We start from the raw sequence: 26,230 nt of genomic DNA on the forward strand, positions 1-26,230 counted from the left end.
CATCATTAGAAGTTACACATTATAAAGTAATTGTATTTGTTTTTTTCATGTAATGTTGAAAAAGGTAAAAGCTTCAAAACTCTGGTTGCATAATTACTCCTCCGATGATTTTACTTTTAAAGCTTGTGCCACGACAATTAAAGGTGCCTATTGAATTTATTATCTTTTTTCTGCACTGGTTGATTTGCTGTCGTTTTACAATCGCATTTTGCAGTTTGTGGGACCAGGAGGGAAAAAAGTTAGCACTGAAATATTTTCTTAACAGAGAAGAAGTCATAATTGCTGAAGTAGATGTCATTTTTCTTTTAAATTGGTTCTGTTCCCTACAGCTGATCCTTATTTCAAACATTCTCTATTGTAGGTATGACGGTTACGGACGACTAACCAACATCACTTACCCCACCGGCAGAGTAAGCAGCTACCGCACAGAAGCCGACAGTTCGGTCCGCATCCAGACAGAGGGCTCCAACAGAGAGGATATCACAGTCACCACCAACCTGTCTGCCTCTGGCAACTTCTACACACTTTTGCAAGGTGAGTGCCTCGGTGATGGGAGTCAATTTTTTGTCTGAGACCCAAATTCGTTGACACAGACGCATTGTGTCAAACCAAGCATTTACATTAAACTGTCATCTGAAAGGATAAAATGTGATTGCACATACACTCTTTTCATTACTGCACTGCCTGACTAAACCTTTCAACTTTATCCCTCCGGTTTGACATCACACTTTATTGGTTGAGGGACATCAGTGGAGTCTGTGAGGGTGTGTAGCCATTTCTTAGTGGCATGAGTAATATCCTATAGTGTTCACACAGCACAGTAATTTCACAAAGTATTCACACACAAACCTTTTCACGTCATGTTACACCCTGAATCTCAAATGGATTTTTTGGGATCTCCAAATAGACCAGCATATGAACTAGGAATACTTGAGAATTAGATTAGATATATTTTAATGTGATAAAAAAGTAAACAACATTAATCTTTTTTTTTTTTTTTCACATACAAAGTTTCCAACTGAAACTTTTGTATTTTTGCGGTTCTGGTACGCCCTTAAATATGACGCACAACCAACAGCAATGGACAACAAAGCTGCCTTTCCTTACCTTCTGGGGGATCATTTTTAGTTCAAAAGCAATCTGTTGGGACGCTGGAAAAAAGTATTTTATGTGCAAGTTTTGCCAACAGCTTGAAGCTATTCAAGCTTAAAATGCCACTTCAATGCAGAACATGTTGCAGCAAGCAACGACGTCGGCCACGCTAATGTTAGCGTCCACAGTCCACATTTCTAATGTAGTTTTTCATAGAAAAAAAGCTGAATGGGTATAATATTATTTTGCCCTAGTGTGATGGTTGAATGACCTAAATAACTTATAAACACACATCTGTTTATTCAATGATTTTAAAGAGTTTTTTAATTAAAAATGTTATGTTTATATGTCACTTTAAAATACAAAAAAATAATTACAAACCTTGAAATGAATTTGATGAAAATTTCAAGTCCCACTACTAATTGTATACATGTAGTTATATAAATATAAAATTGGAAAGCAAAGTGTGCGTTTTGAATTGATTTAGTAAATACTTTGCAGAAGCATTTTTAGCTACAAATACAGCCTCGAGGGATCTTCTGCATCCGCTTTGCACATCGAGAAATTGAAGGTTTTAGCCAATTCCTCTCCGAAAAATGTCTCCAGCTCAGTAAGCTGGACAAAGAGCAGCTGTGAGCATCAATTTCCAAGTCCTGTTGCTGGTTGTCCATTAAATTTCATTTTCAGTTTTGGTTAAAGGTCATGTCTTAGCAGATTTCCTGCAGGGTCTTACTTTTTAATTACTTGGATGATGGATTTTACAGTGCTTAGGGATTCATTAGGATATTGTTTTATAACCTAACCTTGCTTTAAATTTCTCCACACCTGTCTTCCCCACGTGTCTGTTGTGCTTCTCTGTCTTCATATTGCTGTTTGTTCACTAATGTTCTCCAACAAACTAAACAGCACAGCTGAATTTGTATTGAGATTAAAGCAAACGAAGATGGACTCCAGTAATTAGGGGACTTTTACTTTTTAATTGAGGAAATCTGGTGGTTTGAGGTTAAAAGTAACTAAATGTAAATTCTGGCTACACTTTCCAGATCTGTGTTTAAACACATCTCAATAGAATACATTGAAGTTTTTTGGTTCGAACATGGAAAATTGTTAGAAACTTAAGTGCTACTATGCTTAAAAAAGTAAAGGGTGAAAAGATGTTCTGACAGGAGACGTGTTCCTCTTCCTCATAAATGAAGCACCTCATCGAGTCTGTTTGGTCATGCCATCACTAGATTCTCTTTGAAGTGAAACTCTAAAAGTTGTGTCTTTAGTGAAGTTGGTGCTGTTGAGACTTTGCCCCAGGGATGGCCTCAGTTTTTCTCCTTACTGAGCAGGTTACTTACTTGTAAAGATTGCCTGATTGTAGTAAATTACATATTCATGCTTAAATTACAGCAGTTTTGACTGTAGAAGCAATGAACACCCTGCAATAGACCGGCAGTATGTCTAACCATCGACTGCTGGAGATAAGCACCTGCCTCCCCGCGACCCTGCAAGAATAAGTAGGTTTGATAATGAATGGATGGATGGATTTTCACCGAATTTTGAAGCGCTCCATGGGTTTTGGAGCTGTGGTAACAGTGGTGTCTAACTCCTGCTTTAACTCAGGAAGGCCTGCAGCTCCATGTAGGAAGCCTCAAGGCAAACTAGTTTCAAGAAAAGAGCTAGGGGAAAAATAGCTGTCTTTACGGACTGACCCTCTTTGAGAACTTGCTGCAGTGGGAGTACCCTGTGGCTCAACCTGTACTTTGGTAGGCCAGACTTTTAACAGTTTTAACTAAAACAATACAAGGGATTTCATCCTCAAAACAACATAGCAGTGAAGTGGATAAATGGAATCAGCGTGACTTTGTTTTTGATATAAAGTTTTGACCTTTTCAGATGCAATTCGTCCACACTTTTGTTGCAGAGGAAATGAAATTTGCCCTCATTTTACGACGCTGAGACAAAGGCAGACGACTCGGGTGCAAATCTCAGAAAATCTTTAGAAACGGTACAACGTCTGGTGTGTGACTGCTTTTAAATCATCGCCCGTAATCAAAGCCGTATTTCTTTTCTGTTCTATTTTTAAGAACATGTGTTAGTGAGCATCCATTTCCCAGAAAAGAAAAAAATAAAAATTGATTTTATGTCATAAAAAATGAATCAGGAAACGCAATGTAGGTGGTCCTTACTAGACCCTCCAGGAAAATTGATGAAAAATACAACTGAGTGGAGATTGTGTAAATCACTGTGGCAATAAAACATCCTGTTTAACCTGACCTGGCACTAATTGACCATTAACAGCTGTGATTTTTAGCTGTTAGTTAACCTGTTTATTATGATCAGAATCTGAAACATAAGATGAAAATCTTCACTTCACTGTTGATCAAACAAACTAAAAGCTTCTGTTGAGTGATCCTGACTTACACATCTGTTTATAACTATAGTAGCACCAGAAGCTCTGCTTCTAATTAATACACTGCTATCTATGTGCAGCATCGCCATGTCGGTGACAATTTAACATGTTTTGTTTCTGTTTTCATAATTATTTCAACAATGTGTGAAACTGATTGAAAGATAAACTGTAAATGAACAACTCCATTGTTTATTTTCTCTTAAACCACAGGGAAAATAAGAGGGGTCATGGTTTACTAGTTAAAAATGTTCTTTATCTTAAAAATAACAGTTACATTTACTTTGTAGCAGTGGCGAGGGGTGTGAACAATTGTTACGGATCATCTATTCTGTGATCATTGTCTGCCCAAAGCAAGGAAAAATATCATTACCATTTTTACAACTACTCCTAAATATGCCAGTGTGCAATTTTTTTTGATTAGGTTCAGGAAAATATAACTGGAAATAGCCTGGTCTTTTTATTATCTTTAGAAAAGGCAAAACAATGCCTTTCTTGGTGGACGTCTATAAGACGCTCAGAGGTAGCATTACTCACTGGTCTTGAAGTGGAACATAGGCGGCTGTCACCCAGGGAAAGAAACAGGCAGGTTCAGATTTATCCCCTGTGAATCTGTGCGAATGTGCATGCCCTGCCTTCTCTGTGGCCACAGGCAAGCTAGCTGCTTTGATAGTTTTCATCTCTCAGTATCCTCCAGGCTGCTGCAACAGCTGTAAAATTTTACTTTACTGGTGCTTTGAAACCTCACGCTATTGATCTTTGTTGTCACAGACTCAACGTTACCACAGTGGCTCGGTTAAATACTGCCGCTAAAGGCTTTCCTTTTTGCTGCGCGGCCATTTTAGGTCATTATATTTGTGCCTCACAGAAAGAAATATTAGATATGCTCCTCTTACATCAGCTAGACTGTTTCTTCCCTTGTAACGCTTCTAATATCTTCTCTACATCTTCAGAACAAGTTCGGAACAGCTACTTTATTGGTTTGGACGGCTCATTGCGGCTTGTTCTTGCCAATGGTATGGAGGTCTCCCTGTATACCGAGCCCCACCTGCTGGCCGGGACGGTTAACCCCACCGTCAGCAAAAGGAACATCACCCTGGCCATCGACAACGGCCTCAACCTGGTGGAGTGGAGACAGAGGAAGGAGCAGGCTCGTGGTCAAGTCACTGTATATGGACGCAGATTGAGGGTGAGAACGCAGCTTTACAAAAACTGATGCATGATTAAAATCACTGTCAACTGCTCATTTACCGATCTCTGAAAATTGTTGATGACCTCTATATTTCTGCTCATACTTGAATTAACTTTTAAATCAGTAACGCTAAAGCTTTTTAGAATAAGCACCTGCTCAGTAAATACAATTATACCAACAGTGGTGGGAACTGCTAGCTATAAATGTAGGTGTACTAACCCTAAAGCACTAATCATAAACATTAGTTCCACTAATGCTAAATCAGTATACCAACACTGTATTTACCCAAAGCTAATGCTAGAGCAGATTCACAGATTCACAGTGAGCCCAAATTATTTGAGGAAAATCCACCTATTCAAAATGCTAAAAAAAAAAAAAGCTAAAATACGTCATTCATTTTTGATTAACATTTTTCACATCCATAGTCACATAAAAGGACAAAAAAAAAACACACAAAAAAACTAGTACAAAAACATTCTTAAAAATTAAACCATAAAAATAAGCTTAAAAAAGGACACATGCTACTTGACTTGGTTAGCATTTACAAAACAGTAAATTCATTAATTTTCCTTGGAGCTGATTGACTGTACCAACAAGAGCGGAGATGCAAAAGCAATGCAAATTATGTTATAATTGGTGTTTCAACTTGTTATAGAAGCGGTCTTCAGTATTTGCGGATTTTAGCTTTTCATAGGCGACTGTTGCACCTAAGCCCCCTAATGACCAACAGTCCATTGTAATATAAATATATATTGTTTATTACAGTTAGAATGAGTTTAGGTAGATCATCTTTCACTAATAAATTATAATAAATACCACTCCAGTCAGAACTGGTAAGATAAATATTAAGTCAGTGTCCGCATAAAAACTGACTTTTTACTTATACAGATGGATACAAAACTGGAGGAAGACAGAATAAATACCCACTGAATTTAATTGCAGTTTTAGGCCAACGTGCTCATTGTGCGCGTATTATCACTTTGTGACATTTTGGACTACATAGAGCAGCTGCAGCAGCTGAGATTTCTGCTTATGTAGCAAAGCTGAAGTTGGCTGCTTTACAGACGTTGGCCTTTTAGCATGCTAACTGCACTTTAAGAAAAGCATTCTCTGAGCACTGTAATTGACAGGACTCTTTTACCTTAGACCCCATGACCGTCGGAACAGCTGAATTTCTTTCTTGTAAATAATAGAAAAGTGTAGGCGTGACTGGCAGTGGACTGAAACAGGTAAGCGAGGAGCAGTGCACTATTATTTTTGCTCCATATGGCCAAATATGACTCTGGTTACTCCAGAACTTTCTGTGAGATCTTTTTAAAATTACTGTGAAACATAGGTATGATATGTCAATACGACTGCACAGCAGCGGAGGTTTTTCCTTTATTACATCAAAATAAGTATTACTTTGGTTTGTTTAGCTAAACGTGTTAAATAAATGTGTTGTTTTGTCATAAACTTACTAAGGGAGATTATCTGTTTGTGCTACATCTCATTCTGATATGATGAGTAGCTGATCCTCCATATACAGGGTGCGCTGTCTGCAGGAAAAAATGGAGCAGGAAACCAGCTCCAAGAAGAGCTACATTGTACTGTACTACAAAGTAGAAAAAAGCGCCATGAATGTTTTTTGGGGTTTTTTTCCTGAATTGTGCCCTGTGACATTCCAGCTGGATAAGGACCATTTGAAGCTGCTGAACAAATCTGGCCACATAAGAATGAGTTGATGCCAAAGTCCCCCTGTTGTTATTTACTCTCTAGAAGCACTCCTGCAAACTCTTATATTAAAATTTCATCCATGAGCAATACGAGACAGAAGCTCTTATTATGGCTGAGGGAGCAAACACAAATGATACCATGTGCTGCTGGCATGGAGACCATGTAAATTTCATTCATTCATTTGTTGATTCATCTGTAAATGCCCCCCCGTAAGAAAAATAAATAAATCCTCAGGCTAGTACTTTTGCTCCTAGTTATATCCCAGTAAAAAGCTTTAAAATAAATCTGAAATAGCATCTAAAATCTGCCTGCTTTCTGAATGAAATTCACAGTTAAGGTTTCCTAATTTATCCTGATTTTGATGTCAACTGACAAATAAAATCACCTTACTGTGAAAAGGTACGATTTTGATTATTCGTGAATTTAGGGTAATGAAAATTGACTTGATGAGTCCCTCACTCATATACCTAATGTATATTTTCTCCTTCTTCTTCCTTTTCTCCTTCTTCTTCCTTTTCTTCTTCTTTTTCTTTTTCTTGTTCTTGTTATTATTATTATTATTATTATTATATTTTGTTCCATTTTTCTAAATTTCACCATAAACTCATTCAGATTTGCTAGATTTGCAAGAATATGATGCCCTGGGGTTTTCAGGGCATCATAATCTTGGTTGAATGAACAACCTGTATGGTGTAGCCATTGTTATATTGAAAAACCTGCTTTACTGATGTTTGCTGTAAAGGTTGGCGACATAAAATCACGCTTGCATATCAGGGGATTTATTAGTTTAACATTTGGATCTACGGATATAAGACTGAGCTATGGACAGCAGTTAAAGTTAAGGTGTTTTTGTTATATCCCTCATAATCAAAGATTTGTCACATAAAACTACCTCAAGGTCTGAATATCCTGACAATTATTCACGCCCTTTTAATGCATTACACATTTCTTTTACATAAGCTGCTATATGTCTTGATTTCGGAATTGTTTTGAAATAAAATGTGGTGTACATTTTGAATAAGAAGATCTGGCTTACTACGTTATGCAACCAGGATTTTTATTTATTTATTTATTTTATGGGATGTCTCTACCATCTTTTTCCAAGTCTTGCCACCAAATCTTAATTGGATATAGATCAAGTCTTTGACTGGGCAATTCTATCAAAAGAATATGCTTTCATCTAAACCAGTGTTCATCTAAGCCAGTGTTTATCACTGGTTTAGATGAAATGAAACCAGTGGCAGAACTAGGGGCCGCTTGGAAAGCTGGAGGGAAGATGAGAAAAAAAATGCAATAAAGTGTCTGCCAGAATGGCTTGTGGTAAAACACAAATAAGACTTCCTTTTGGTTTCTATTGGCGTTGGCTTTCTGCTTATCAGTTTTCAACATTTTTCCCACCTGAGCTGTGGATTGGTGCAGCTGCTCCAGTTACCCTCGGGGTCTTGACTGCTTTTCTAAGTAGTGCTCTCCTTTTTCAGCCTGCCAGTTTAGGTGGATTGTCATGTCTTGACGTGTTTGTTTTGGTGCCATTTCTATTCTTTTCTCGATGCTTAAAGCTTATGATAGCGTTTTATAATTTGGCCCCGCTTTATTCTCCTCCATACTTTAATTCACGTTGTGTTCCTTGCTCCTTATGAGGCTGTTTGTTCTCAAACTGTTCACTCTATGTGACCTCAGCAGCACATTGGCATTCATGCTAAGCGGTTTTTTTTTAGCCTTTTTCTGATATTAAACAGACGCTGGGTACTCTGACTCATCTTTTTGCTCTGATTTGTAATTATCAATTCTACATTGAAATTCAGTTAAATAATATGAGACCAAATCATCATGTTCACAGAAAGCCAACAGGTGTGTTTCAAACCGGAGCCCGTTGGTGAAGCATAATAGTGCTTTGCTTGTCTTGGCCATGAAGAGCCAATAGGAACTTGGTTTAGACTGTCTCCTCCGTTTCTGGGAGGCAACGCTGCTAATGGGGAGGTGCCACTTTGTCTGTCATTGGCTGTTCATTTAATGGTCCCGTCGTCCCCTTTGGAAGTGAAAGCGTCTAATGTACGTTACAGACAACGACCCCCCAGGGTTGTGTTGGGAAATGGGAGCAGGCCTAATGGCAAGAACAGAGGGGATGAACGAAGCTGAAATCATTGAGCGACCTTGAGTGACATGTCAAGTGATATTATGTGGGCGGCAGGGTGAGGGTGTCGCAGCGCGCGGCTGGAGGGTCGCAGGGCGGGGGCGTCGGAATATAAAACAGATATGCAGCTGTGTAGCTCCGACTTCACAGACATCTGTTGTTGTGAGCAGAGGCGACAGGATAAAGCAGGTTCCTTCTGTCTGACTTCCAGTTTGTTCCTCTGACCGTCTTTGTCACGCTGTGGAACTACATTCGCTGGGTTTTGCATTTCTGAAAAGGCTGCTTTTCTCCCTTTTTCTTCAGTCTCACATCCCTCTCAGCCTCTCCATCCCCTCCTCAGGCTTCCTTTTTGATTTACATTCATGAGGCACAGTGACCGTATCCCTCAACGATAACAAACCCTCCTCTTAGTTTGGGCAGGTTGTTAATTTACAATAATGAGAGAACCCTCGGGGCTGCCGCTGCACCATCGCAGCGCTCTTTATCCTCTTCATCACTGAATACAATACAGAGACAAAGCTGAGATCTGTGTCGTAACAGCTTAGGATTATCATAGTGCCTTATCATGTTGAGTTTGCTGTTCAAAAGAGATACAAGTTAGAAAAATGTTTTCTTTTAACTGCAGTGAAAACAACACCACTGTTGTTATTGAGGAAAACAGCCAGAGGACTAAATAAATCACCAGAAATGATTAAAGGCAGATTTGTAAAATGACAAATTGAGACCGTCACTTGACGCAAAAATCTTTCCTATTGATTTGGAGATTTGATGTCCCGGTAATATGTTATTCACAGAACAGTTAGAAATCTACCTTTGTGAGTGTAGTGAGCTGCAACTATCATCTTATTTTTTGCTTCCTCTCACTTATTTCCTTTGAGATATTCCCTTAAGAGACGGCATCCAATTTGAAAATTATTCCCCATGAGTGGGCTCCTGTTCTCGTGGGATCTTTGAATCTCTGCTGTCAGATGCTTTTCTTTCCTTTCTCACCTCTACAAGATGAGTCTGTTGGAAATCAGCTCACGCGGCATGATAAACTTTCTCTAACAGAAAGCAGAGCTCTGTTGCCTTGGAAATAGTTTGAGACACTAAGGACTGAAGTGTCTCAGTAGATATGGAACGTCCTTTTTCTTTCCCATAAAAGAAACCCTAAGGCACATGGTAGATTATCTTGGAAGAGTTATGTTTCTTCAACTTCTTCAGTATCACGTATTGCAGTTTGGTTTGTTAAATTTCATCCATCGTACATAAATTCCCCTTTAACCCCCTGGACTACTGTGGTGGTTGACCCGGTAAAATTCACAGATTTTTCTGTGTAATATGAATCCAAATTATTTGAGGAAAATACACCAATTTGCAGATTCTTTTGGTCAAGCATATTCAAAAAAAGTTTGAAAAAAAAAAAGCGATTTGGAAGGCTGAAATACCTAGCTGCGATGCTACCTTACATGCTGTTGGCATTTGCATTGCAATGTGTCTCTGGATAAGTCTGAAAGATAACAGTCCTCATTGCTTCTTAAAAATGAAAATAAAGCAAATGCCAACACAGACCCCTGTTCTCATTTCTTGACTAAATGACCGTCATCTTCCTCAGTCTTGGAGTTGAATTTCTTTGGCTTGCTCTAAATATCCATGGATTGCTCCTGCTCTTAACTCTCTTGGTTTTACTTAAAGTAATCCTCTCAATTGGGTATCAGTGGCATTAATTGCCTCTGGTGTAATTGTCCCTTCACAGATGAGAGACCTAAGCATGCGTTCCTCGGAGTGAGATTGAAAAAAGGGAGGGTTTCTCAGCAAGCCCCCGTGTGACCTGCTCAGTAGGATGATTCAGGAAACTAGCCAGAAGCAAACTTCTGAGCCACTGACATTTCTTATCCATATCAGGCATTTTTATCAAGCCAGAAAAAAAGCCTGCTGTAAGGTTAATGTGGGAAAAATCGTTCATTACGCAGTAATGGCCAATTTGGCTTTGATCGGCTCTGACTGGTGAGCATCAGGTCAAATACTGAAAAATATGGATTTTTTTTTCTTCTGTTCATTAAATACATTAAAGCTAACGCCTCGAACATTTTAAGTCTTTACATCAACAAACAGCATTTTCTTTGATGCACTTATATCCCTAAAGGGTAGGGATATAAGCTTTGAAGCATGAATGGGGATCATTTCATAATCCCCTCGTTTCCTGTTAGATTCAATATGACTATCTGCTGCAGCACATTTTTGTTGTACAAGTATATATTGCATGCGTTCTTTTAATTAAAGCCACCATTTTTACACAATCTCTGAAATTGAGAAATGTATATTTTTAAGATGTACAAGAAAGAAGGCAAGCACAAGGCTGCCAAGAACCCAACCAAAGGTTCCCCAAGAGTGATGAGATTCATAACCCTGAGCTCAGGCGTCAATGCATTAGATGATGATGAGCCAAGATGAAAGTAGAGGAAGCTAAAATTTCAGTTCATAACATGAATCATGTGGGAATTTGTCTGGTGAAAAACAAATTCAGGAGAAATGTTGTCTGAGAGCAGCAGCTTCAGTACTTAACTAACACAACTAACAGTTTGGGTTTAGGCTGGTTTCAGGAGGAGGTACTCTCCAGAGCTGGCAAATTTCTAACTAAATACGAATACTAAAATACAATGTTTTTGTGTTACTTACCATTTTTAGAAAAAAAGAAAAAAATCACCAAAATCATAATAGATTAGTGTTTGAAATGCTATGCATGTCCTGAACCCATAGCAAAGATTCTGCATCTTATGGTCAGCACTTTTCAGGGTGTTTATTTTCTGGTTTGAGCAAAGGGAAACTAGAGCTCATTGTTTTCAGCTAAGCTCTCAGATCACCTAAGCCACTCTCTTTGCACAGTTGGATTTAAAGATGTTTTTTCCTCCTTTGCAGCTTCCAGAAATGTCAAAGTTACAATGAAAAGAATCTGTGACTCATAAGTATTTTTCAGTGTGCAAAGAAAAGGAGTTTTGATGATCAATGTGACTCTAATGTCTAATTCACAACAGAACTTCGCTGTGTCTTAACACAGACCAAGAATTTTTGAAATTCTTCAATACTTTTTTTTTTTTTTGCTCCTGCTGGCTTGAGATACAGCTCCATCGTTAAAATTAAATTGAAAAACTGTAGTGAGAACAAAAAAAAAGAACTCCTTTATGATTAAGTGCTTCTGCTAAACTTTCTCCTTTTGAAAAGACATGCACCACTTTCTTTCCAAGATTTTAAACGTCCAAACATCATTCATTTCAAAACATCTCCTGTCTTTTATCCAACAGGTTCATAACCGGAACCTGCTGTCGCTGGACTTTGATCGGATCACCAGGACAGAAAAGGTCTATGATGATCACAGGAAGTTCACTTTACGGATCCACTATGATCACGCTGGTCGGCCCACTCTGTGGGCTCCAAGCAGCCGTCTCAACGGAGTTAACGTCACTTACTCCTCTGGGGGGCATGTGGCGGGGATCCAGAGAGGCACCATGTCTGTCCGCATGGAATACGACGTAAACGGCAGAATCACGTCCCAGATATTTGCGGATGGCAAATATTGGAGCTACACTTACCTCGAAAAGGTAAGCAGCTTTAAACTTTTAATGGAAAATAAATGGTTTCAATATAAAGCTGTTATAAATACTGTAGAGAAAGGCATGAATAAAAGCGTGTGTGCCTCGGAAAGTTGACAGAAGATATTAGAGAAGATATATAAATGAACTTGCAATTCTCCAAGCTGGTATCTGCAGCACACGGAAAGATTCTTGCACACATATCAGCCAAAACATAATTAAAAGTGTCTGGTGCGTTGTAGACATGATTCTTTGTTACCACACTCTGGCAGCAAAGTTCAACCAGAAATAGCTCAGATGAAAAGAACAGCAAGAAATGTCGCCTCCTGCTCTCTAATTAAAGGTATGATTGTGGAGGAAGAGAAAAGAGCTGCTGTTCTCCAGCTTAGACATTTATGATAAGAAACGGCAGCCAGTCACCTTTTTAACAGCCTATCAGAAGTTTTTCAGCAACCTGGTGAGACAACCTTGCATATAATTTAAAGGCATCATTTACTGCTTCTAAAATGTGCCTGGCTGAGTTGGGAAATACTCAGTTACTTCATGCTGTTCAGATCGCAAAAGCTCACAGGCGAAAAAATAAGAAAAAAAACGTGTTTATGACACCATGTAAAAAAAAATCTTAATAGTAGAGGAATAAAAACTCAAGATTCATGGGTTGAACTTCATCCGAAAATACACAGCGCTACATGTTGAAGCTTTTATTGAGATTGCAAATACAATCATATGTACAGTGCCTTGTTAAATTGCTGAAGTTTTTCATATTCTCCTGTTACAAACACAAATGTTAATGTATTTGATTTCACTAGACCACCACAAATATGTGCATCATCGTAAATGGGTAGGGATGTGATAACGTCATTTTTGGGTACTCTACTAGAGACCTGGGAGCTTGAGGGTCCTTCATAGTATCCAAGTCATTCCTTGGATGATGTTCTTCCAAACTGAGACGTGAGATGTTACTCTAGGTACTTGGTGGAGCCACTTCTCCAGCGTGGAGGCCACTACCCCAAGTCCTCCAAGGATCCTGTTCAATAGAGTTACCTTCATATGATAGGCTTCTCCTGAGCCCTTCGTAACTCTCTTCGTATTTTTTTTTCTTGATGTGTCCATTATTTGGGACAGCCACATCAAGCACGTCAGTCCTATGTTGCTTATCAATGATCACAATGTCTGGTAAGCCGACCATTATCACAGGATCTTAAGAGTCCTCAAGAGTTACTATCCTGCAAGTTTCAGATGCATCCCTGCTCCAACACACCTGATTTAAATGAATGGCTCGTTACCAGGCCTGTTCTGAGCAGATCCCGGTCTGTTGGAGTAAGGATACATCTAAAATTTGCAGGACGGTGACTTTCGAGGACTGGACTTGAACATTCCTGCTTTTCAGATGTTTTTGTACACTACAGGGGCCACTTGGTTAAGATGTCCCATTTATTCCTGTCTTATAATTTGTTTGTTCTCTTTCCTTGCAGTCCATGGTGCTGCTTCTCTACAGTCAGAGGCAGTACATCTTCGAATTTGACAAAAACGATCGATTGTCTTCCGTGACCATGCCCAACGTAGCTCGGCACACCTTGGAGACGTCCCGCTCTATTGGCTACTACAGAAACACCTACCGACCCCCCGAAGGCAACGCATCGGTGCTCCAAGACTACAGCGAGGCCGGGCAGTTGCTGCAGACCACCCACCTGGGAACAGGTCGCAGGGTCATCTACAAGTACGGCAAGCTCTCCAAGCTGCTGGAGATCCTTTATGACACCACACGAATTGGTTTCTCCTACGACGAGATGGCGGGGATGCTGAAGACCGTCAACCTCCAGAGCGAAGGCTTCACCTGCACGATCCGCTACAGACAAATCGGCCCGCTCATCGACAGGCAGATCTTTAGGTTCAGCGAGGAAGGCATGGTCAACGCAAGATTCGACTATGTCTACGACAACAGTTTCCGAGTCACCAGCATGCAAGCGGTCATTAACGAAACTCCGCTACCAATCGACTTGTATCGCTATGACGATGTGTCAGGCAAAACAGAACAGTTTGGCAAATTTGGAGTAATTTATTACGACATAAATCAAATTATAACCACGGCGGTGATGACACACACCAAACACTTTGACGCCTACGGTCGAGTGAAGGAGGTCCAGTATGAGATTTTTCGTTCGCTCATGTACTGGATGATGGTGCAGTATGACAACATGGGGCGTGTGGTGGCCAAAGAGCTCAAAGTTGGACCTTACGCCAACACGACACGCTACACCTATGAGTATGATGCTGACGGTCAGCTCCAGGTGGTCTCCATCAACGACAAGCCCTTGTGGAGGTACAGCTACGACCTGAACGGCAACCTGCACCTCCTCAGCCCTGGAAACAGCGCGCGCCTCACCCCGCTACGCTACGACATCAGAGACCGCATCACCCGCTTGGGAGACGTGACGTACCGGATGGATGAGGACGGCTTCCTGAAGCAACGAGGGAACGACTACTTTGAGTACAACTCAGCTGGTCTGCTGACGAAGGTGTACAACAAAGCTAGTGGGTGGAGCATCAAGTATCGCTACGATGGCCTGGGCAGGCGGGTTTCCAGCAGAAGCAGCACAGGTCATCACCTGCAGTTCTTCTATGCCGACTTGTCCAGCCCCACTCGGGTCACCCACATGTACAACCACTCCAGCTCTGAGATTGCCTCGCTATACTACGATCTGCAGGGACACCTGTTTGCCATGGAGCTGAGCAGCGGCGATGAGTTTTACGTGGCGTGCGACAACATCGGCACTCCTCTCGCTGTGTTCAGCGGTTCAGGCCTCATGATTAAGCAAATTCTCCACACGGCATTCGGAGAGGTTTACTTGGACACCAATCCCAGCTTCCAGATTATAATTGGCTACCAGGGAGGACTGTATGAGCCTCTTAGCAAACTGGTCCACATGGGCAAACGGGATTACGATGTCCTCGCTGGCCGCTGGACAACACCGGACAGAGAGATCTGGAGTCATCTCAATAACAATCGCATCGTTCCATTCAACTTGTACATGTTTAAGAATAACAACCCACTCAGCAATAATGAGGAGACAAAATGCTACATGACAGGTAATTCGTCCTCCCATAGTTCACTCATAAAACCGAACTGACAAATTTGATGAGACAGTTTTATTTATCTTCTATACACTTACAACATGAGAAGAGACAAGACATTTACCATTCAAGTGAGTTATTCATAAATCATAAACAAAAAAAATAGCTTTCCTGAAGTATAAATGTGTACAAAGAGTAACAACCCAATATTTTTGTGAAATCAGATTTTTTTTATTTTTTTTTAGTCAAAATTAAATTCACATTTAGTAGATGTTTAAGAGCTCCCTCGCTGATGTCGGGCTTCAGTGTGTTTATGTGCATCTACACCAAGCAAGCGCCCAGCGGCTATCATTTTGAAAATGCTCAAAGGGAGCCGTGCTTTATGGACGGGCCCTCTCTGCTGTTGAACACTCAGATCCTTCACAGAAATATTCTCTGTTCCTTTGTGTTAGGGGGAGGACAAATGACAGTGAAAGCACCGCAGTGGGGAACAGGAGGGCACAATGGATTCATAGAAATCATAGCCAGGGCTGGTTGCATCAACCTTAGAGCCTGGAAGGGAAACTATGTTAACGATACCTAGTAAATTCTCTGTAGTTAAAGGAATTCTGCAATTATTTTCTTTGTTTTACCTGCATAATATGGATAGGGAATATGGTACTTTTTTTTTCACTCCCATTTCCTCTGCACCGTGTCGAGAGGTAAATTAAGCCCCTTTTTTGTTTAATTGGGATCCAGCCTTCAACTTCTTTTGCTCCAACAAAGTCATTTAACTTCCCTCCAATGAGAGCGCCGTTCAGCTTCACAGTCCTCCATAAGGGACTCTGAATACTAAACAGACCCATAGATGTACTGCAGCGGGTCTGCCTCAACTGTGATTGATGGCACTGACATTTAAATTCCATTCACTAAATGACTGTGGTCCTTTCATTGTTCCCAAACAAATTCTTGTTTAAAAAAGCTTTGTTGTGCGCCACAGCGTTGTATTGGCAATCTGTTGCCACCCATGTGCTGTGGCAGTGACTCTGCTGTCAATAACAGGAGCAGGATACAAATACCTGCAACTGAACAGCCTTTTCTCTCCGACACGTTGCTCCCTGATCTTAAAAATTATCGTATCGATAGGGCTTTGTAAAAGCATCATTACTTAATTTTTTTTAATTTTTTTACATTTTTCACATTGAGAACAGAAACCTTATTTTTTGTCAGTTTTATTTGATAAACCCAACACTTAAACCCAACAATTACAAATTTGGGATGGGAATAAAAGGATATATAGTTGTTTTCAGTTTTTGGATTGTTTGTATACCCACTTTTCTCTTACCCCAAATAAATTTAAAAAAAAAGCATAATTAGTAAAAAGACTCCTGTTGTGTATGATGTAATCACAGTTAATTAAAAGATGGCTGTATCTAAATTAGGGATGCAAACAATTAATAGACTTATTGTCAATCCATAGTTTATTAGATTAAAATTTGTTCCATTCGATTAATTAATGACATCCGCTTAGATTTACGTTCAGTGTTGTAATGTGGCCGCCATCCAGAAGAAAGCGCCACTGCTCGTTCTTAAGTGGGACCATTTTGTAAAAGAAAATATGGCAAAGCCATACCTGAAGGAAAAAGTCCTGTGAAGGACACACAATGCACTTTATGCGGACAGGTAGACTGCTGAATTTTGAATTGTTTGCACTCGATTTTATTCGGGTACGACGGAATAAAGCGGTCAAAATAAGAAAAACAATACTACTTTTTGATTTTCAGTCATACACATTTTTAATAAAGCACACTGAAGTTTCTGGTTTTGACATGACATAATCTGAAAAAATTCAGGGGGAAGGGTGAGTATTTCAGCAAATAACGTGAAAAGTGGATTGCAGCCGTTCTAACAACCACCGTTTTGGCTGCTGCTTTTAGATGGATTGCATTATCGTGATTGCATGGAGTTAAATCTTGGAAATGTCACTCGCCTCCCCGCGCATCTCATTAGAGAAATAGTACTGTTGGAGGAACCCACTGAGTGTTCAAAATATCTTTCTGTTGAAGTCTCTGGTGACATGAAATTACAGTCCATAATTAGCTGCAGACGTGCTCAGATGTTGTTTCTGGAATCCAGCTGTGTGTCATTAGTGGGGCATCTGCAGGACTGGACATGAATCACCAACGTCGACTTGAGTGTTCAGGATAGCTCATCCACTCTTACAAAACAAATGAAGTGCTCCTCCTGACTGAAGAGCATTTCAAGAAAGCAGCCACTTAACTACAAAATGTCAACTGATCAGATTTAATAAATTAATCTTGTCTGTTCCTCCTTTGTTGTCTTTTTGCAGAAGTTAAACTTGTTTTAACCTCTCCTCCACAGATGTGAACAGCTGGCTTGTGACCTTTGGCTTCCAGCTGTATAATGTTATCCCCGGCTATCGTAAACCGAGCACAGAGAGCATGGAGCCCTCCTACGAGTTAGTCCGCACCCAAATCAAGACACAGGAGTGGGACAGCACCAAGGTACTCACTCATCTATCTCAGCTTTCACCCTAAAGTATTGCCTTCTGCTTTTGTCCCCTTTCCTTTTCACCGTCATTAGCAAATGAGCATGCTCTTTGTTGCCACATTCCCAGAGGAGCTGCTAACTACCAAGCCAAACATGGCCCAGTGAGCCAGGTCTCAGCCCCCTCATCCCCATCTTGGGGAATGGGGTCAGGCTAAACAGTTCTTGTAATTGTCCTGCCATTAGGGAAATTCACTCTCCATTCCCCTCCACCAACGACCATCGATTTCATCTCGGTGTTACTCTGCCGGCTAAGGTCTGAGAAGTAGTAGACAGGCTCTGATTCTCACTTGTATCAGCCCTTTTAGGTAGCCCCCAACTCACTTGAATTATTGAAGAGGCCACTGTTGTTTTCATGGGGTTGGTTACAGCCAGACAAGTGAATGGCACAGGAATGGATTTGTGTTGCATGACACTCCAGCTGTTACCCTAACACAGAGAACTTGCTTTTGAAAAATGTGTGCATTAAAAGCTACTGGGTTGATATTTAAAAAAAAAAAAAAAAACATTATACGTGAGTTTGACCTCCGGTCTACGGAGACCCAGAAGAGCCTAAAAAATGTATTCAACAGCAACAGGCACAACACAACAACAAAAACCCCAAGTGAAGCTACGCCATAACTGAAATGCCACTGCCATGTTTATTGTGAATTACAATCTATGCTAATATAAAATTTTTATTAAAGTTATCAAACCATAAAATTGTTTTTAAATGGATTTTTAAGTTATTAAAACTGTTACAAGTTATGTTATCAAAACTAATAATTTAGTACGAAAACAAAATTATGCTAAAGCAGAATTTGAGGTAAAACAAATTGTGTTGACCCCTCTGTACCCCCTTACTGGTCTGACCAGCCTGAAATAGGTACTAAGTCATTATTTATGTGGTTGTTTTTTGTTATATAATTTAAAGGGCACATATCATTTTTCCTTCTTTTCTCTTTCAGTTGTGTCCATGCTTGTTGATTTCCATGTCTAATGTCGATAACTGAGTAAAAAAGAAAGACCGGAATAAAGTGAACTGAGGACAGTCGAGAGCCAACTGCTCGACCATGATGTCTAAATTTGATTTGTTTCTTATTTTCAGTCTCCTCTAGTTTTCTAGCTCTTGAGAAAGATGCTATTTGCCCTTGAAGTAGACTTGACTCAACTTTCCAAAGTAGATTAAAATGTAACAGGGATTTCTGTATTTCTTGGCACAGACATTTCATACGTCTCATGTGTAGAGCATTACCATAAAGGTAAAAACCACAGCGGTGTCCTCATCTTGCTTGGGCTGCTGTTGGAAGTGTTCCTGTGGAAATATCCTGAGACTGAGTCATCCGGTGCGAACAACCCACAGAAATCTTTGAACTCACCAAAGTTATCAACCTACAAAGGAGAAGCAACACAGAACTCAAACAACATCCCATCTATTTTCAGTTCAGACGTTTCAAAGTTGTAACATGCTTTTCGCCTGCTCTGTTGAAATGAAACACTAAAAATGAAAGTCCATATCATAATATGTTTGGTTTTAGGAAAATTTCCTGCTTTTTTCTATCAGAAAACGGAACATTTATACATCTAAATTAAAAGATTTATCTACAAAATGCAGCTCCTCAATTATTTAGAGACCTAAATAGCTCAAACTGTGTAGTCATTAAGGCGTCGAATTGCGAGGTTAGCCTTGTTTTGAAGTTTTCCGTCATGTTTCGCCTTCAGCACACCTCTGGATCCATATAATTAGTCCTGATCCTGTTCATGAGCTGTTGTGTGGTATTTTTATCCAGAATCCCTTTTTCTGAAAGGATGCCCTGAGATGGCTAATGCCAGGTTGATCCTCACTGCAAATGGCCAGATAAGCCCAGGAACATATTGGGTCCTTTCAGGAATCAATACAACTTTAAAACTGCATGTTGTACATCTATACCTTGGTATTTGATTGTATTTTATTCAGAAAAAAAAGAAAGAACAGCTCCCGTTCTATCTCTGTCTGCTTAAGCCCCCGTTTTGTGATGCTGCTCGATCCAAGGCAGAGATTGAAAAGTGCCGTGAGCAGACGGAGAGATGAGGTCTGCGATGCGCAGGGCTCTATCTCTCATTCAGGGTTTCGCTGGAGGCTCATTGCACCCCCTGCTATGTGACTGATGCGTCTCTTGGCGTTTCCCTGGAGGCTGTATGAAGTAAAGTGGAGGACGTTGCACGCCGTCCCCTCTCCCTCGGCCGTCGGAACAGCTGAACAGGTCACTGCTTGCGAGGACCTCCTTTTCTGTGTGCCTTTTCGTCTCCTCCGTTTGACATGTGTTCATCCAGGATGTGATGCAGTGTTATGTCAACCGATGGTCAGACGTGCTGCATGCTGCAGAGCGCTCTGTCCCCCACACCAATCCCTCAAACCACAGCCACCCTCTAACCAGAGTCAGAACTGAAAAACTGTCAGGAAGGCTTTGCATGTTACTACTTGGCAGGAACTCCTCAGGATACGCGGAGCCTTGTATGTTGGCTGGTGACTTGAAGGCATTTTTAAAGCCGTTTGGTTGCTGCTTACGTGCACCCAGGCGACTGCCTCGTTGTTTTCTGGCCAGCTTCCATTTTGCATCATCCTCTCTGGGTTTTTTTTTTTTTGTCTTTCTTTCTTTTAGAGGAACATCTCTTGTCAAGTAATATTAGGACAAAGCATAAACATTGGCTGGAGGGGATGTGATATCTCCTTTGATCCCTTGCAGAATGAGTTGTGCTGCATACTCCAGTTACCAAAACACTCCTGTTTCAGATTAGGCCCAGCAGTTCTTTTAGAAGACAGCAGTTTCACTAGCTTTTTTTTTTTTTTCTTAAAGTTTTTATGATCAGAGATTTGCATTCTCTGACAAACACCTCCGCTGTTACCTTGACTATGTAGTGATGTACTGACAGCAACAGAACATCATGGATCTGTTTTCTGGCCATTAAAAAAGCTGTTTCATCAACATTTTGTGAGAAAATACTCATGAGACCCAGCAATGACATTCAATCAAATATGAATTTTGCACTTTTATTTCAACTTACTCAACCAGAAGGAGGTTTTAAGCAAGGCCATACAGATTTTTGTTGGACTTTCTGTAAATTGATGGAAATTGCAATTGAATTTATTAGATTTTAATATGACAGACCAACACAAAGGAAAATTTTTAATTTTTTACAACTTACTTTTCAGAGCAAATTCCAATAAAACACAAGCTTGAGATTGTAATGTGACAAAATGTGAAAAAGTTCATGTGAGATTCCTTTGCTTCTGTTTCATTGATTTCAAACTACTCCTGGTGCTGTCCTCAGCTGGCGCTGCGTGGGCTGTGACTAACCAGTGTTGTCTTTGTTTTGCAGTCTTTGCTGGGCGTTCAGTGCGAAGTTCAAAGGCAGCTCAAAGCTTTCGTCAAGCTGGAACGTTTTGGTCAAATCTACAACGCCAAAAGCGCAGGATGTCCCCAGACAGAGGGGAAGAAGATCTTCGCCTCTGGCGGCTCCATCTTTGGGAAGGGGGTGAAGTTCGCCATCCGAGACGGCCGCATCAGCACTGACATCATCAGCCTGGCCAACGAGGACGGACGCCGCATGGCTGCCGTTCTGAACGACGCATTCTATCTTGAAAACCTTCACTTCACCATCGCGGGGATGGACACCCACCATTTTGTCAAGCTGGGCTCAGTGGAAGGAGACCTGGCGCTCATTGGCATGACGGTTGGCCGGCGCACGTTGGAGAACGGTGTCAATGTCACCGTGTCTCAGGTCAACACCGTGCTGAATGGCAGGACTAGGCGCATCACCGACATCCAGCTGCAGCATGGATCGTTGCTCCTCAACACGCGATACGGCGGCAGCGTAGACGAAGAGAAAGCCCGCGTTCTGGAGCTGGCCCGGCAGAGGGCCGTCGGCCAGGCCTGGGCCCGGGAGCGCCAGAGACTCAGAGACGGGGAGGAAGGCTCAAGAACCTGGACTGAGGGAGAGAAGCAGCAGCTTCTGGGCTCAGGGAAGGTGCAAGGCTATGACGGATACTATGTGGTTTCAGTTGACCAGTACCCCGAGCTGGCAGACAGTGTCAACAACATCCACTTCATGAGACAGAGCGAAATGGGCCGAAGGTGACATGAACACGAGGCTGTCGGATAACGGACTCCGATGTAGGAAATGGGACTTCTTGCCAAAGACAGTTGTGTACATGACCACACGTGTTTGTTTTTTTTCTTTGACTGTGCCCAACTTGGCTTTTAATATGCTGTAAACAAGATGACGGTTGCAAACAGTTGCACTGCACTGACAGAAGAGTGCCCTTCTCCCTTCTGAGGATTCTTTACCAGTCTTTGCCCTTCAAGTGCGGCTGCTAGAGGATGGAAATCTGTGATGTCTTTTGGCTTATTCTTGTGACTCCATTTCCTCATACCTGTTGGTGAATCTCTTCAAAGGAATCTGAGGGGAGTTTTGGTGATCCATTGTGTTTCTCCGGCTCTCTTTCTCTCTCTCTCTTTCTCTTTCTGCTAACAGACTTTTGCAGATTGTAATTCACAAGCCTGCTCCATTCTGCCTTTTTCTGCGCCTCAGCCAAGGAGATTCCATCTCTTTTAATCACTCGTTTTTTTATACTTGAAGCCCTCATAGCCCCTGTCATCCATTAATAATGAGAGAAATTGCTGTTGGCCGTAATGCCCTTCATCAAAACCACAGCTGAACTTGTCAAAGCACCTTCGTTTGTGTGATGTCTTGGAGTTCTATGAGAGGAGGCTTTGTGCTCATTTGTGGTCTTAAGGTTTCTGTGCAACCTGAAATGTGCATGTCGGCCTTTTTTATTAAGTACAAAACCTGCAAAAATGCTTAATGACAGCGCCTTGCAGAAGGTAGATCATTTCCTGTTGGGCTTTTTCACATTTTCTAAAGTTTCTCTACAAGCATCGGCATATTATTCTGGAATTTATTGGATAAATCAACACGGAGGCCTGTTTTAAACAGAGAAATCTAAAAGGTTTTCATATCTTTTTCCCCAAATGAAACCTTAAAAGTCTGTCATACTTTATTTAGCTTCTATTTCTCTTGTACGTCTAAATAAAATCTCCTGCAACCAACTCCACCAGTCTGTATTTTCAGTATAAATAGAGCTGTTATGAGATCTCAGTGGTATGTCAGAGACTATTTTTGAATAAAATGACATAAAACAGATGAAATACCTTTCTGATGTGATCTAAATATGAAAAAGCTCAACAGACTTGATCATTTTGCAGAGCTCTGCAGGCCTAAATTGAATATTCGTGCAATCTCAGTCAATTAGAATATTGTTGAAAAGTAAATTAGTTCAAAAAGTGGATCCTCTTGCATTATTCAGATTCATTAAACAGAGTTATATATATTTAAGTTTGTATTTCTGTTATTTTGTCGAGCTGACTTTTGTTGTTCCAGATATAGAAATGGTTGTCTGAAAATGTTTTGGGAAATTTATGAAGTATAAATTTTTAATGAATTTTTTTAAATGCAGCACCACCCATAGGCCAAATGCCTATCAGTGGTACTGCATTTTGTTGCCATTACAAAATGCATTGTAATGGTAACACCCTTAAGGAGTAATCACTGTTCTGTAAATTCCCAACCTGGTTGGCACGCTAAGAGACACAACAGCACCACTTTCAGAAATTGCAAATGGTCCATTTTTAATTCAGAAGTGTTATTTTATGGACATGTTTTATGGGACCGTCATTACCTTCTTTAAGTGACATTGAGTGTGTTATGAAAGGCAATTCTAAATAAAATGTATTATTATTACTATTACGCCATTGTTGTTGGCTTAACAGTTATTAATGCTGGCTGTTCGTATGACACTCCATCCAAACACAAGAAAGTTTAGTGGGAAGAAGAAGTAGATATAAAAGCAACAGTGATTTTAAAGCAAGTCTATTCAAGAATTGCAGGAAAATTTACAAGGCATTCAATGTGAAAGAGAGAATCTGGGTTATCCCTGTTCCTTTGTGCACTTTTTATGTGCGACACGTTTTCCTCCTTAACTTTCTCCTAATATGCTTGGATACGGGTGCATGTGAACACCCAGCTTCATAAACAAAGGTCTTTAGCGGCAGAATTTTGTTTTTTAGCTACAGATAATTTTTGTAATTAACCTTTTTTATGATATTCTAATTAACTGAGATGCACCTATAGTAAAAGAAACAAAGGGATATAATATTGGATTTTTATTTTTTGTGTTCCTCTTTTCAATGAATTTTGAAAAATCTAAATTTAGGATAGATTTTTTTTTTGGTACGTGGTCAGACAACTCAATCATAAAACTACACAAAGAGCCAACCCTGTAAGAAAATACTGTGGAACTATTGTGTGTATTAAAGAACAAAAAGGTATTTTCTGGGACTGGTTTTGAACTATATTTTCATTTTGTTTTATAAATAGATATATGAATTAACAGTATAACAAATGTGAATTTAAAAATAATGTGAATTATTGTCCCTTTTATTGTTGATTGTTGTACTTGAACAATACTTGGGGAGGTGTTTCAACACATGGAATAAAACAATGAGGAGGGTTTTAGTGAAATCCCTTACTGTGTATTTCATTAGACTCGCTGCTTCTTTTTTTTTCATGAATCTCGATTTCCTTGTGTGAAGCACTGAGGAGTTAAAGTCAGTATTCCACAACACAGCATCCAATCCGATTAAACTTTGGATGAAAATGGTTTTAAATAGTGTGAGGCTGGCCAGAAGGTCAAAGAAAGCAGTTAATTCAGTCATACATGCTCCATTAGCATATTGGCTGCAGAGGTAAATGGGCTTTGGGTCGTACTGTGGGTCTGATGAAAGATACAAATTGCCTTTGCCCTAAGGGCTGCCCGCAGGTCAGCATAGGAAGTGCTTTTATTCTCCAGGATAGGGCTCCTCTTAGTTGGAGGAAATGCATTTGACCTGCAGGTGTTCTGGTTCCCGTTTACAGACTAAAGGTTGTCTATACACACCAACTTTTGCCACATGGACACTTTTTGGCCCTCGTACATCTGTGACCCTCCCCTCCTCCCTCTCTTATACACACCTTCTCTGTTCATGCCCCTCCCCTGGTGGATACTGCAAAGGACAGTTAACTTGTGCTCATTTAAAAATGTCATGATGTGAAAACTCACAAGGAGACAATTTTGAGAGTTGTGACATTGCTTTGACTTCTGGTACCGTTTTGAACTATGCCAAGCCACTTCACACTCTTGACTGTCATTTTCCGATCAAGCATATAGACTTGTCTGTGTGTCTATAGGTGGTGAGAGCATGATTGAGTGTCTCAATCTGTACAAACGATTAAGCAAATTGGACAAGACTTCTTTTTTTTTTTTTGCTGTTTTTTTTATGATGTTGGTTGATTCAGTGGCATTTTGTTCCTGAAAAACAATATGTATGTTCAGCATAATATGAATGAAGGATATTTGCATTGTGGAATATTGCACTGATAATTGTTGCGTCATAAGACTGTATCTTTTTCTAAAAGTTTTTGGACTCATTTTGAGTTTCGGTTTGTTCTCAACACTGTGTTTTTAGCGCTTCTTCTGATTGTGTAAATATGAGGACATCCAAGTAAGCTGTAAATAAAATGCAAATGTAGATACCTCTTAGAGCTACATTGGTGACCCTGTGTAGTCTTAAGGTAGAAGAAAAAAAATAAAGGGAATATTTTGTGTTTATCTTTTGTGTTGATCCTAAATTATTATTTACCATACACAATATAAGGAAACAAATCCAATTTTACAGGAACTTTAAGAGAAAGAGAGGTGTTCATCCTAATATAAATGTAATATAGTCCCTTGAACAAGAACTGTTCTCACTTTGTGTTCTGAGCATTTAGCTTCCTTTAAATAATTTTTTCTAGAAAAGTTCAAAAACACTAATTTACTTGCCTCTTTGGTAAAGTCTCAGGTTAGTAAAGTTTGACGTTTGTGTTGACATATTGATTATCGACTGCTAAGGGTTCTTCAAATAGACATTTATTCATTTTAAGGAACAAGCTAACATAAAACAGACAGTAGCATTAGCTTCTACCGTATACCATGCTGCTATAGCTATATAGCATGAGCGTGATGTCCATGATTAGTGCTTTGGGGTTAGCAACATTAACTTTTTAATTAGAGTTGCCCACCTCCGTGATACACCAACACAAAGTAGCTCATAATTGTAAAATGGAAGGTTTTACACAAATAAAAATCTGTAAAATATGTTTGATATTGGTATTCTGCTCCCTGAGATAGTACTTTATAGAGCCACTTAAAATATTGCTGCAAGTTTTTCTTTTCACTACGATGGACAAGTGGCTGGCCTATTCCAGATTCAGTTAAAAATAAAACATATTTGTGTGTTTTTTGAAAGAGCCTATGTAAAAAAAAAAAAAAATGCAATAAACTCAACCACAATGCGACTTAAAACTTCATTGTTTTTGGTGTTTGCAAAGCAGCCAATCCAGAACCGGCATTTATTTTCCTTGCTGCTGATTGGCCGTACCCACAAGAAACGAGGTAAGAAACACCGTAGCTGTTA

At 40.1% G+C, this 26,230-nt stretch overlaps 1 protein-coding gene across 14 annotated transcripts in view; it reads left to right on the forward strand.

Moving 5' to 3' along the window:
• Nucleotides 1-25,383, forward strand: part of tenm4 (teneurin transmembrane protein 4) — a 211,175-nt gene extending 185,792 nt beyond the window's left edge. For all 14 annotated transcript variants that reach the window (XM_008426387.2, XM_008426390.2, XM_008426389.2 and 11 more), the window contains 6 exons: nucleotides 362-534; nucleotides 4,441-4,676; nucleotides 11,808-12,104; nucleotides 13,571-15,185; nucleotides 17,532-17,674; nucleotides 21,057-25,383. In XM_008426387.2, the coding sequence (XP_008424609.1) occupies nucleotides 362-534; nucleotides 4,441-4,676; nucleotides 11,808-12,104; nucleotides 13,571-15,185; nucleotides 17,532-17,674; nucleotides 21,057-21,815 (3,223 nt within the window). In that variant the 3' untranslated portion in view covers nucleotides 21,816-25,383. The remainder of the gene's footprint in view (nucleotides 1-361; nucleotides 535-4,440; nucleotides 4,677-11,807; nucleotides 12,105-13,570; nucleotides 15,186-17,531; nucleotides 17,675-21,056) is intronic.
• The last annotated feature ends 847 nt before the right edge of the window (nucleotides 25,384-26,230 follow it).

Source organism: Poecilia reticulata, linkage group LG13, assembly GCF_000633615.1.
Source record: "Poecilia reticulata strain Guanapo linkage group LG13, Guppy_female_1.0+MT, whole genome shotgun sequence".
Lineage (NCBI taxonomy): Eukaryota > Metazoa > Chordata > Actinopteri > Cyprinodontiformes > Poeciliidae > Poecilia > Poecilia reticulata.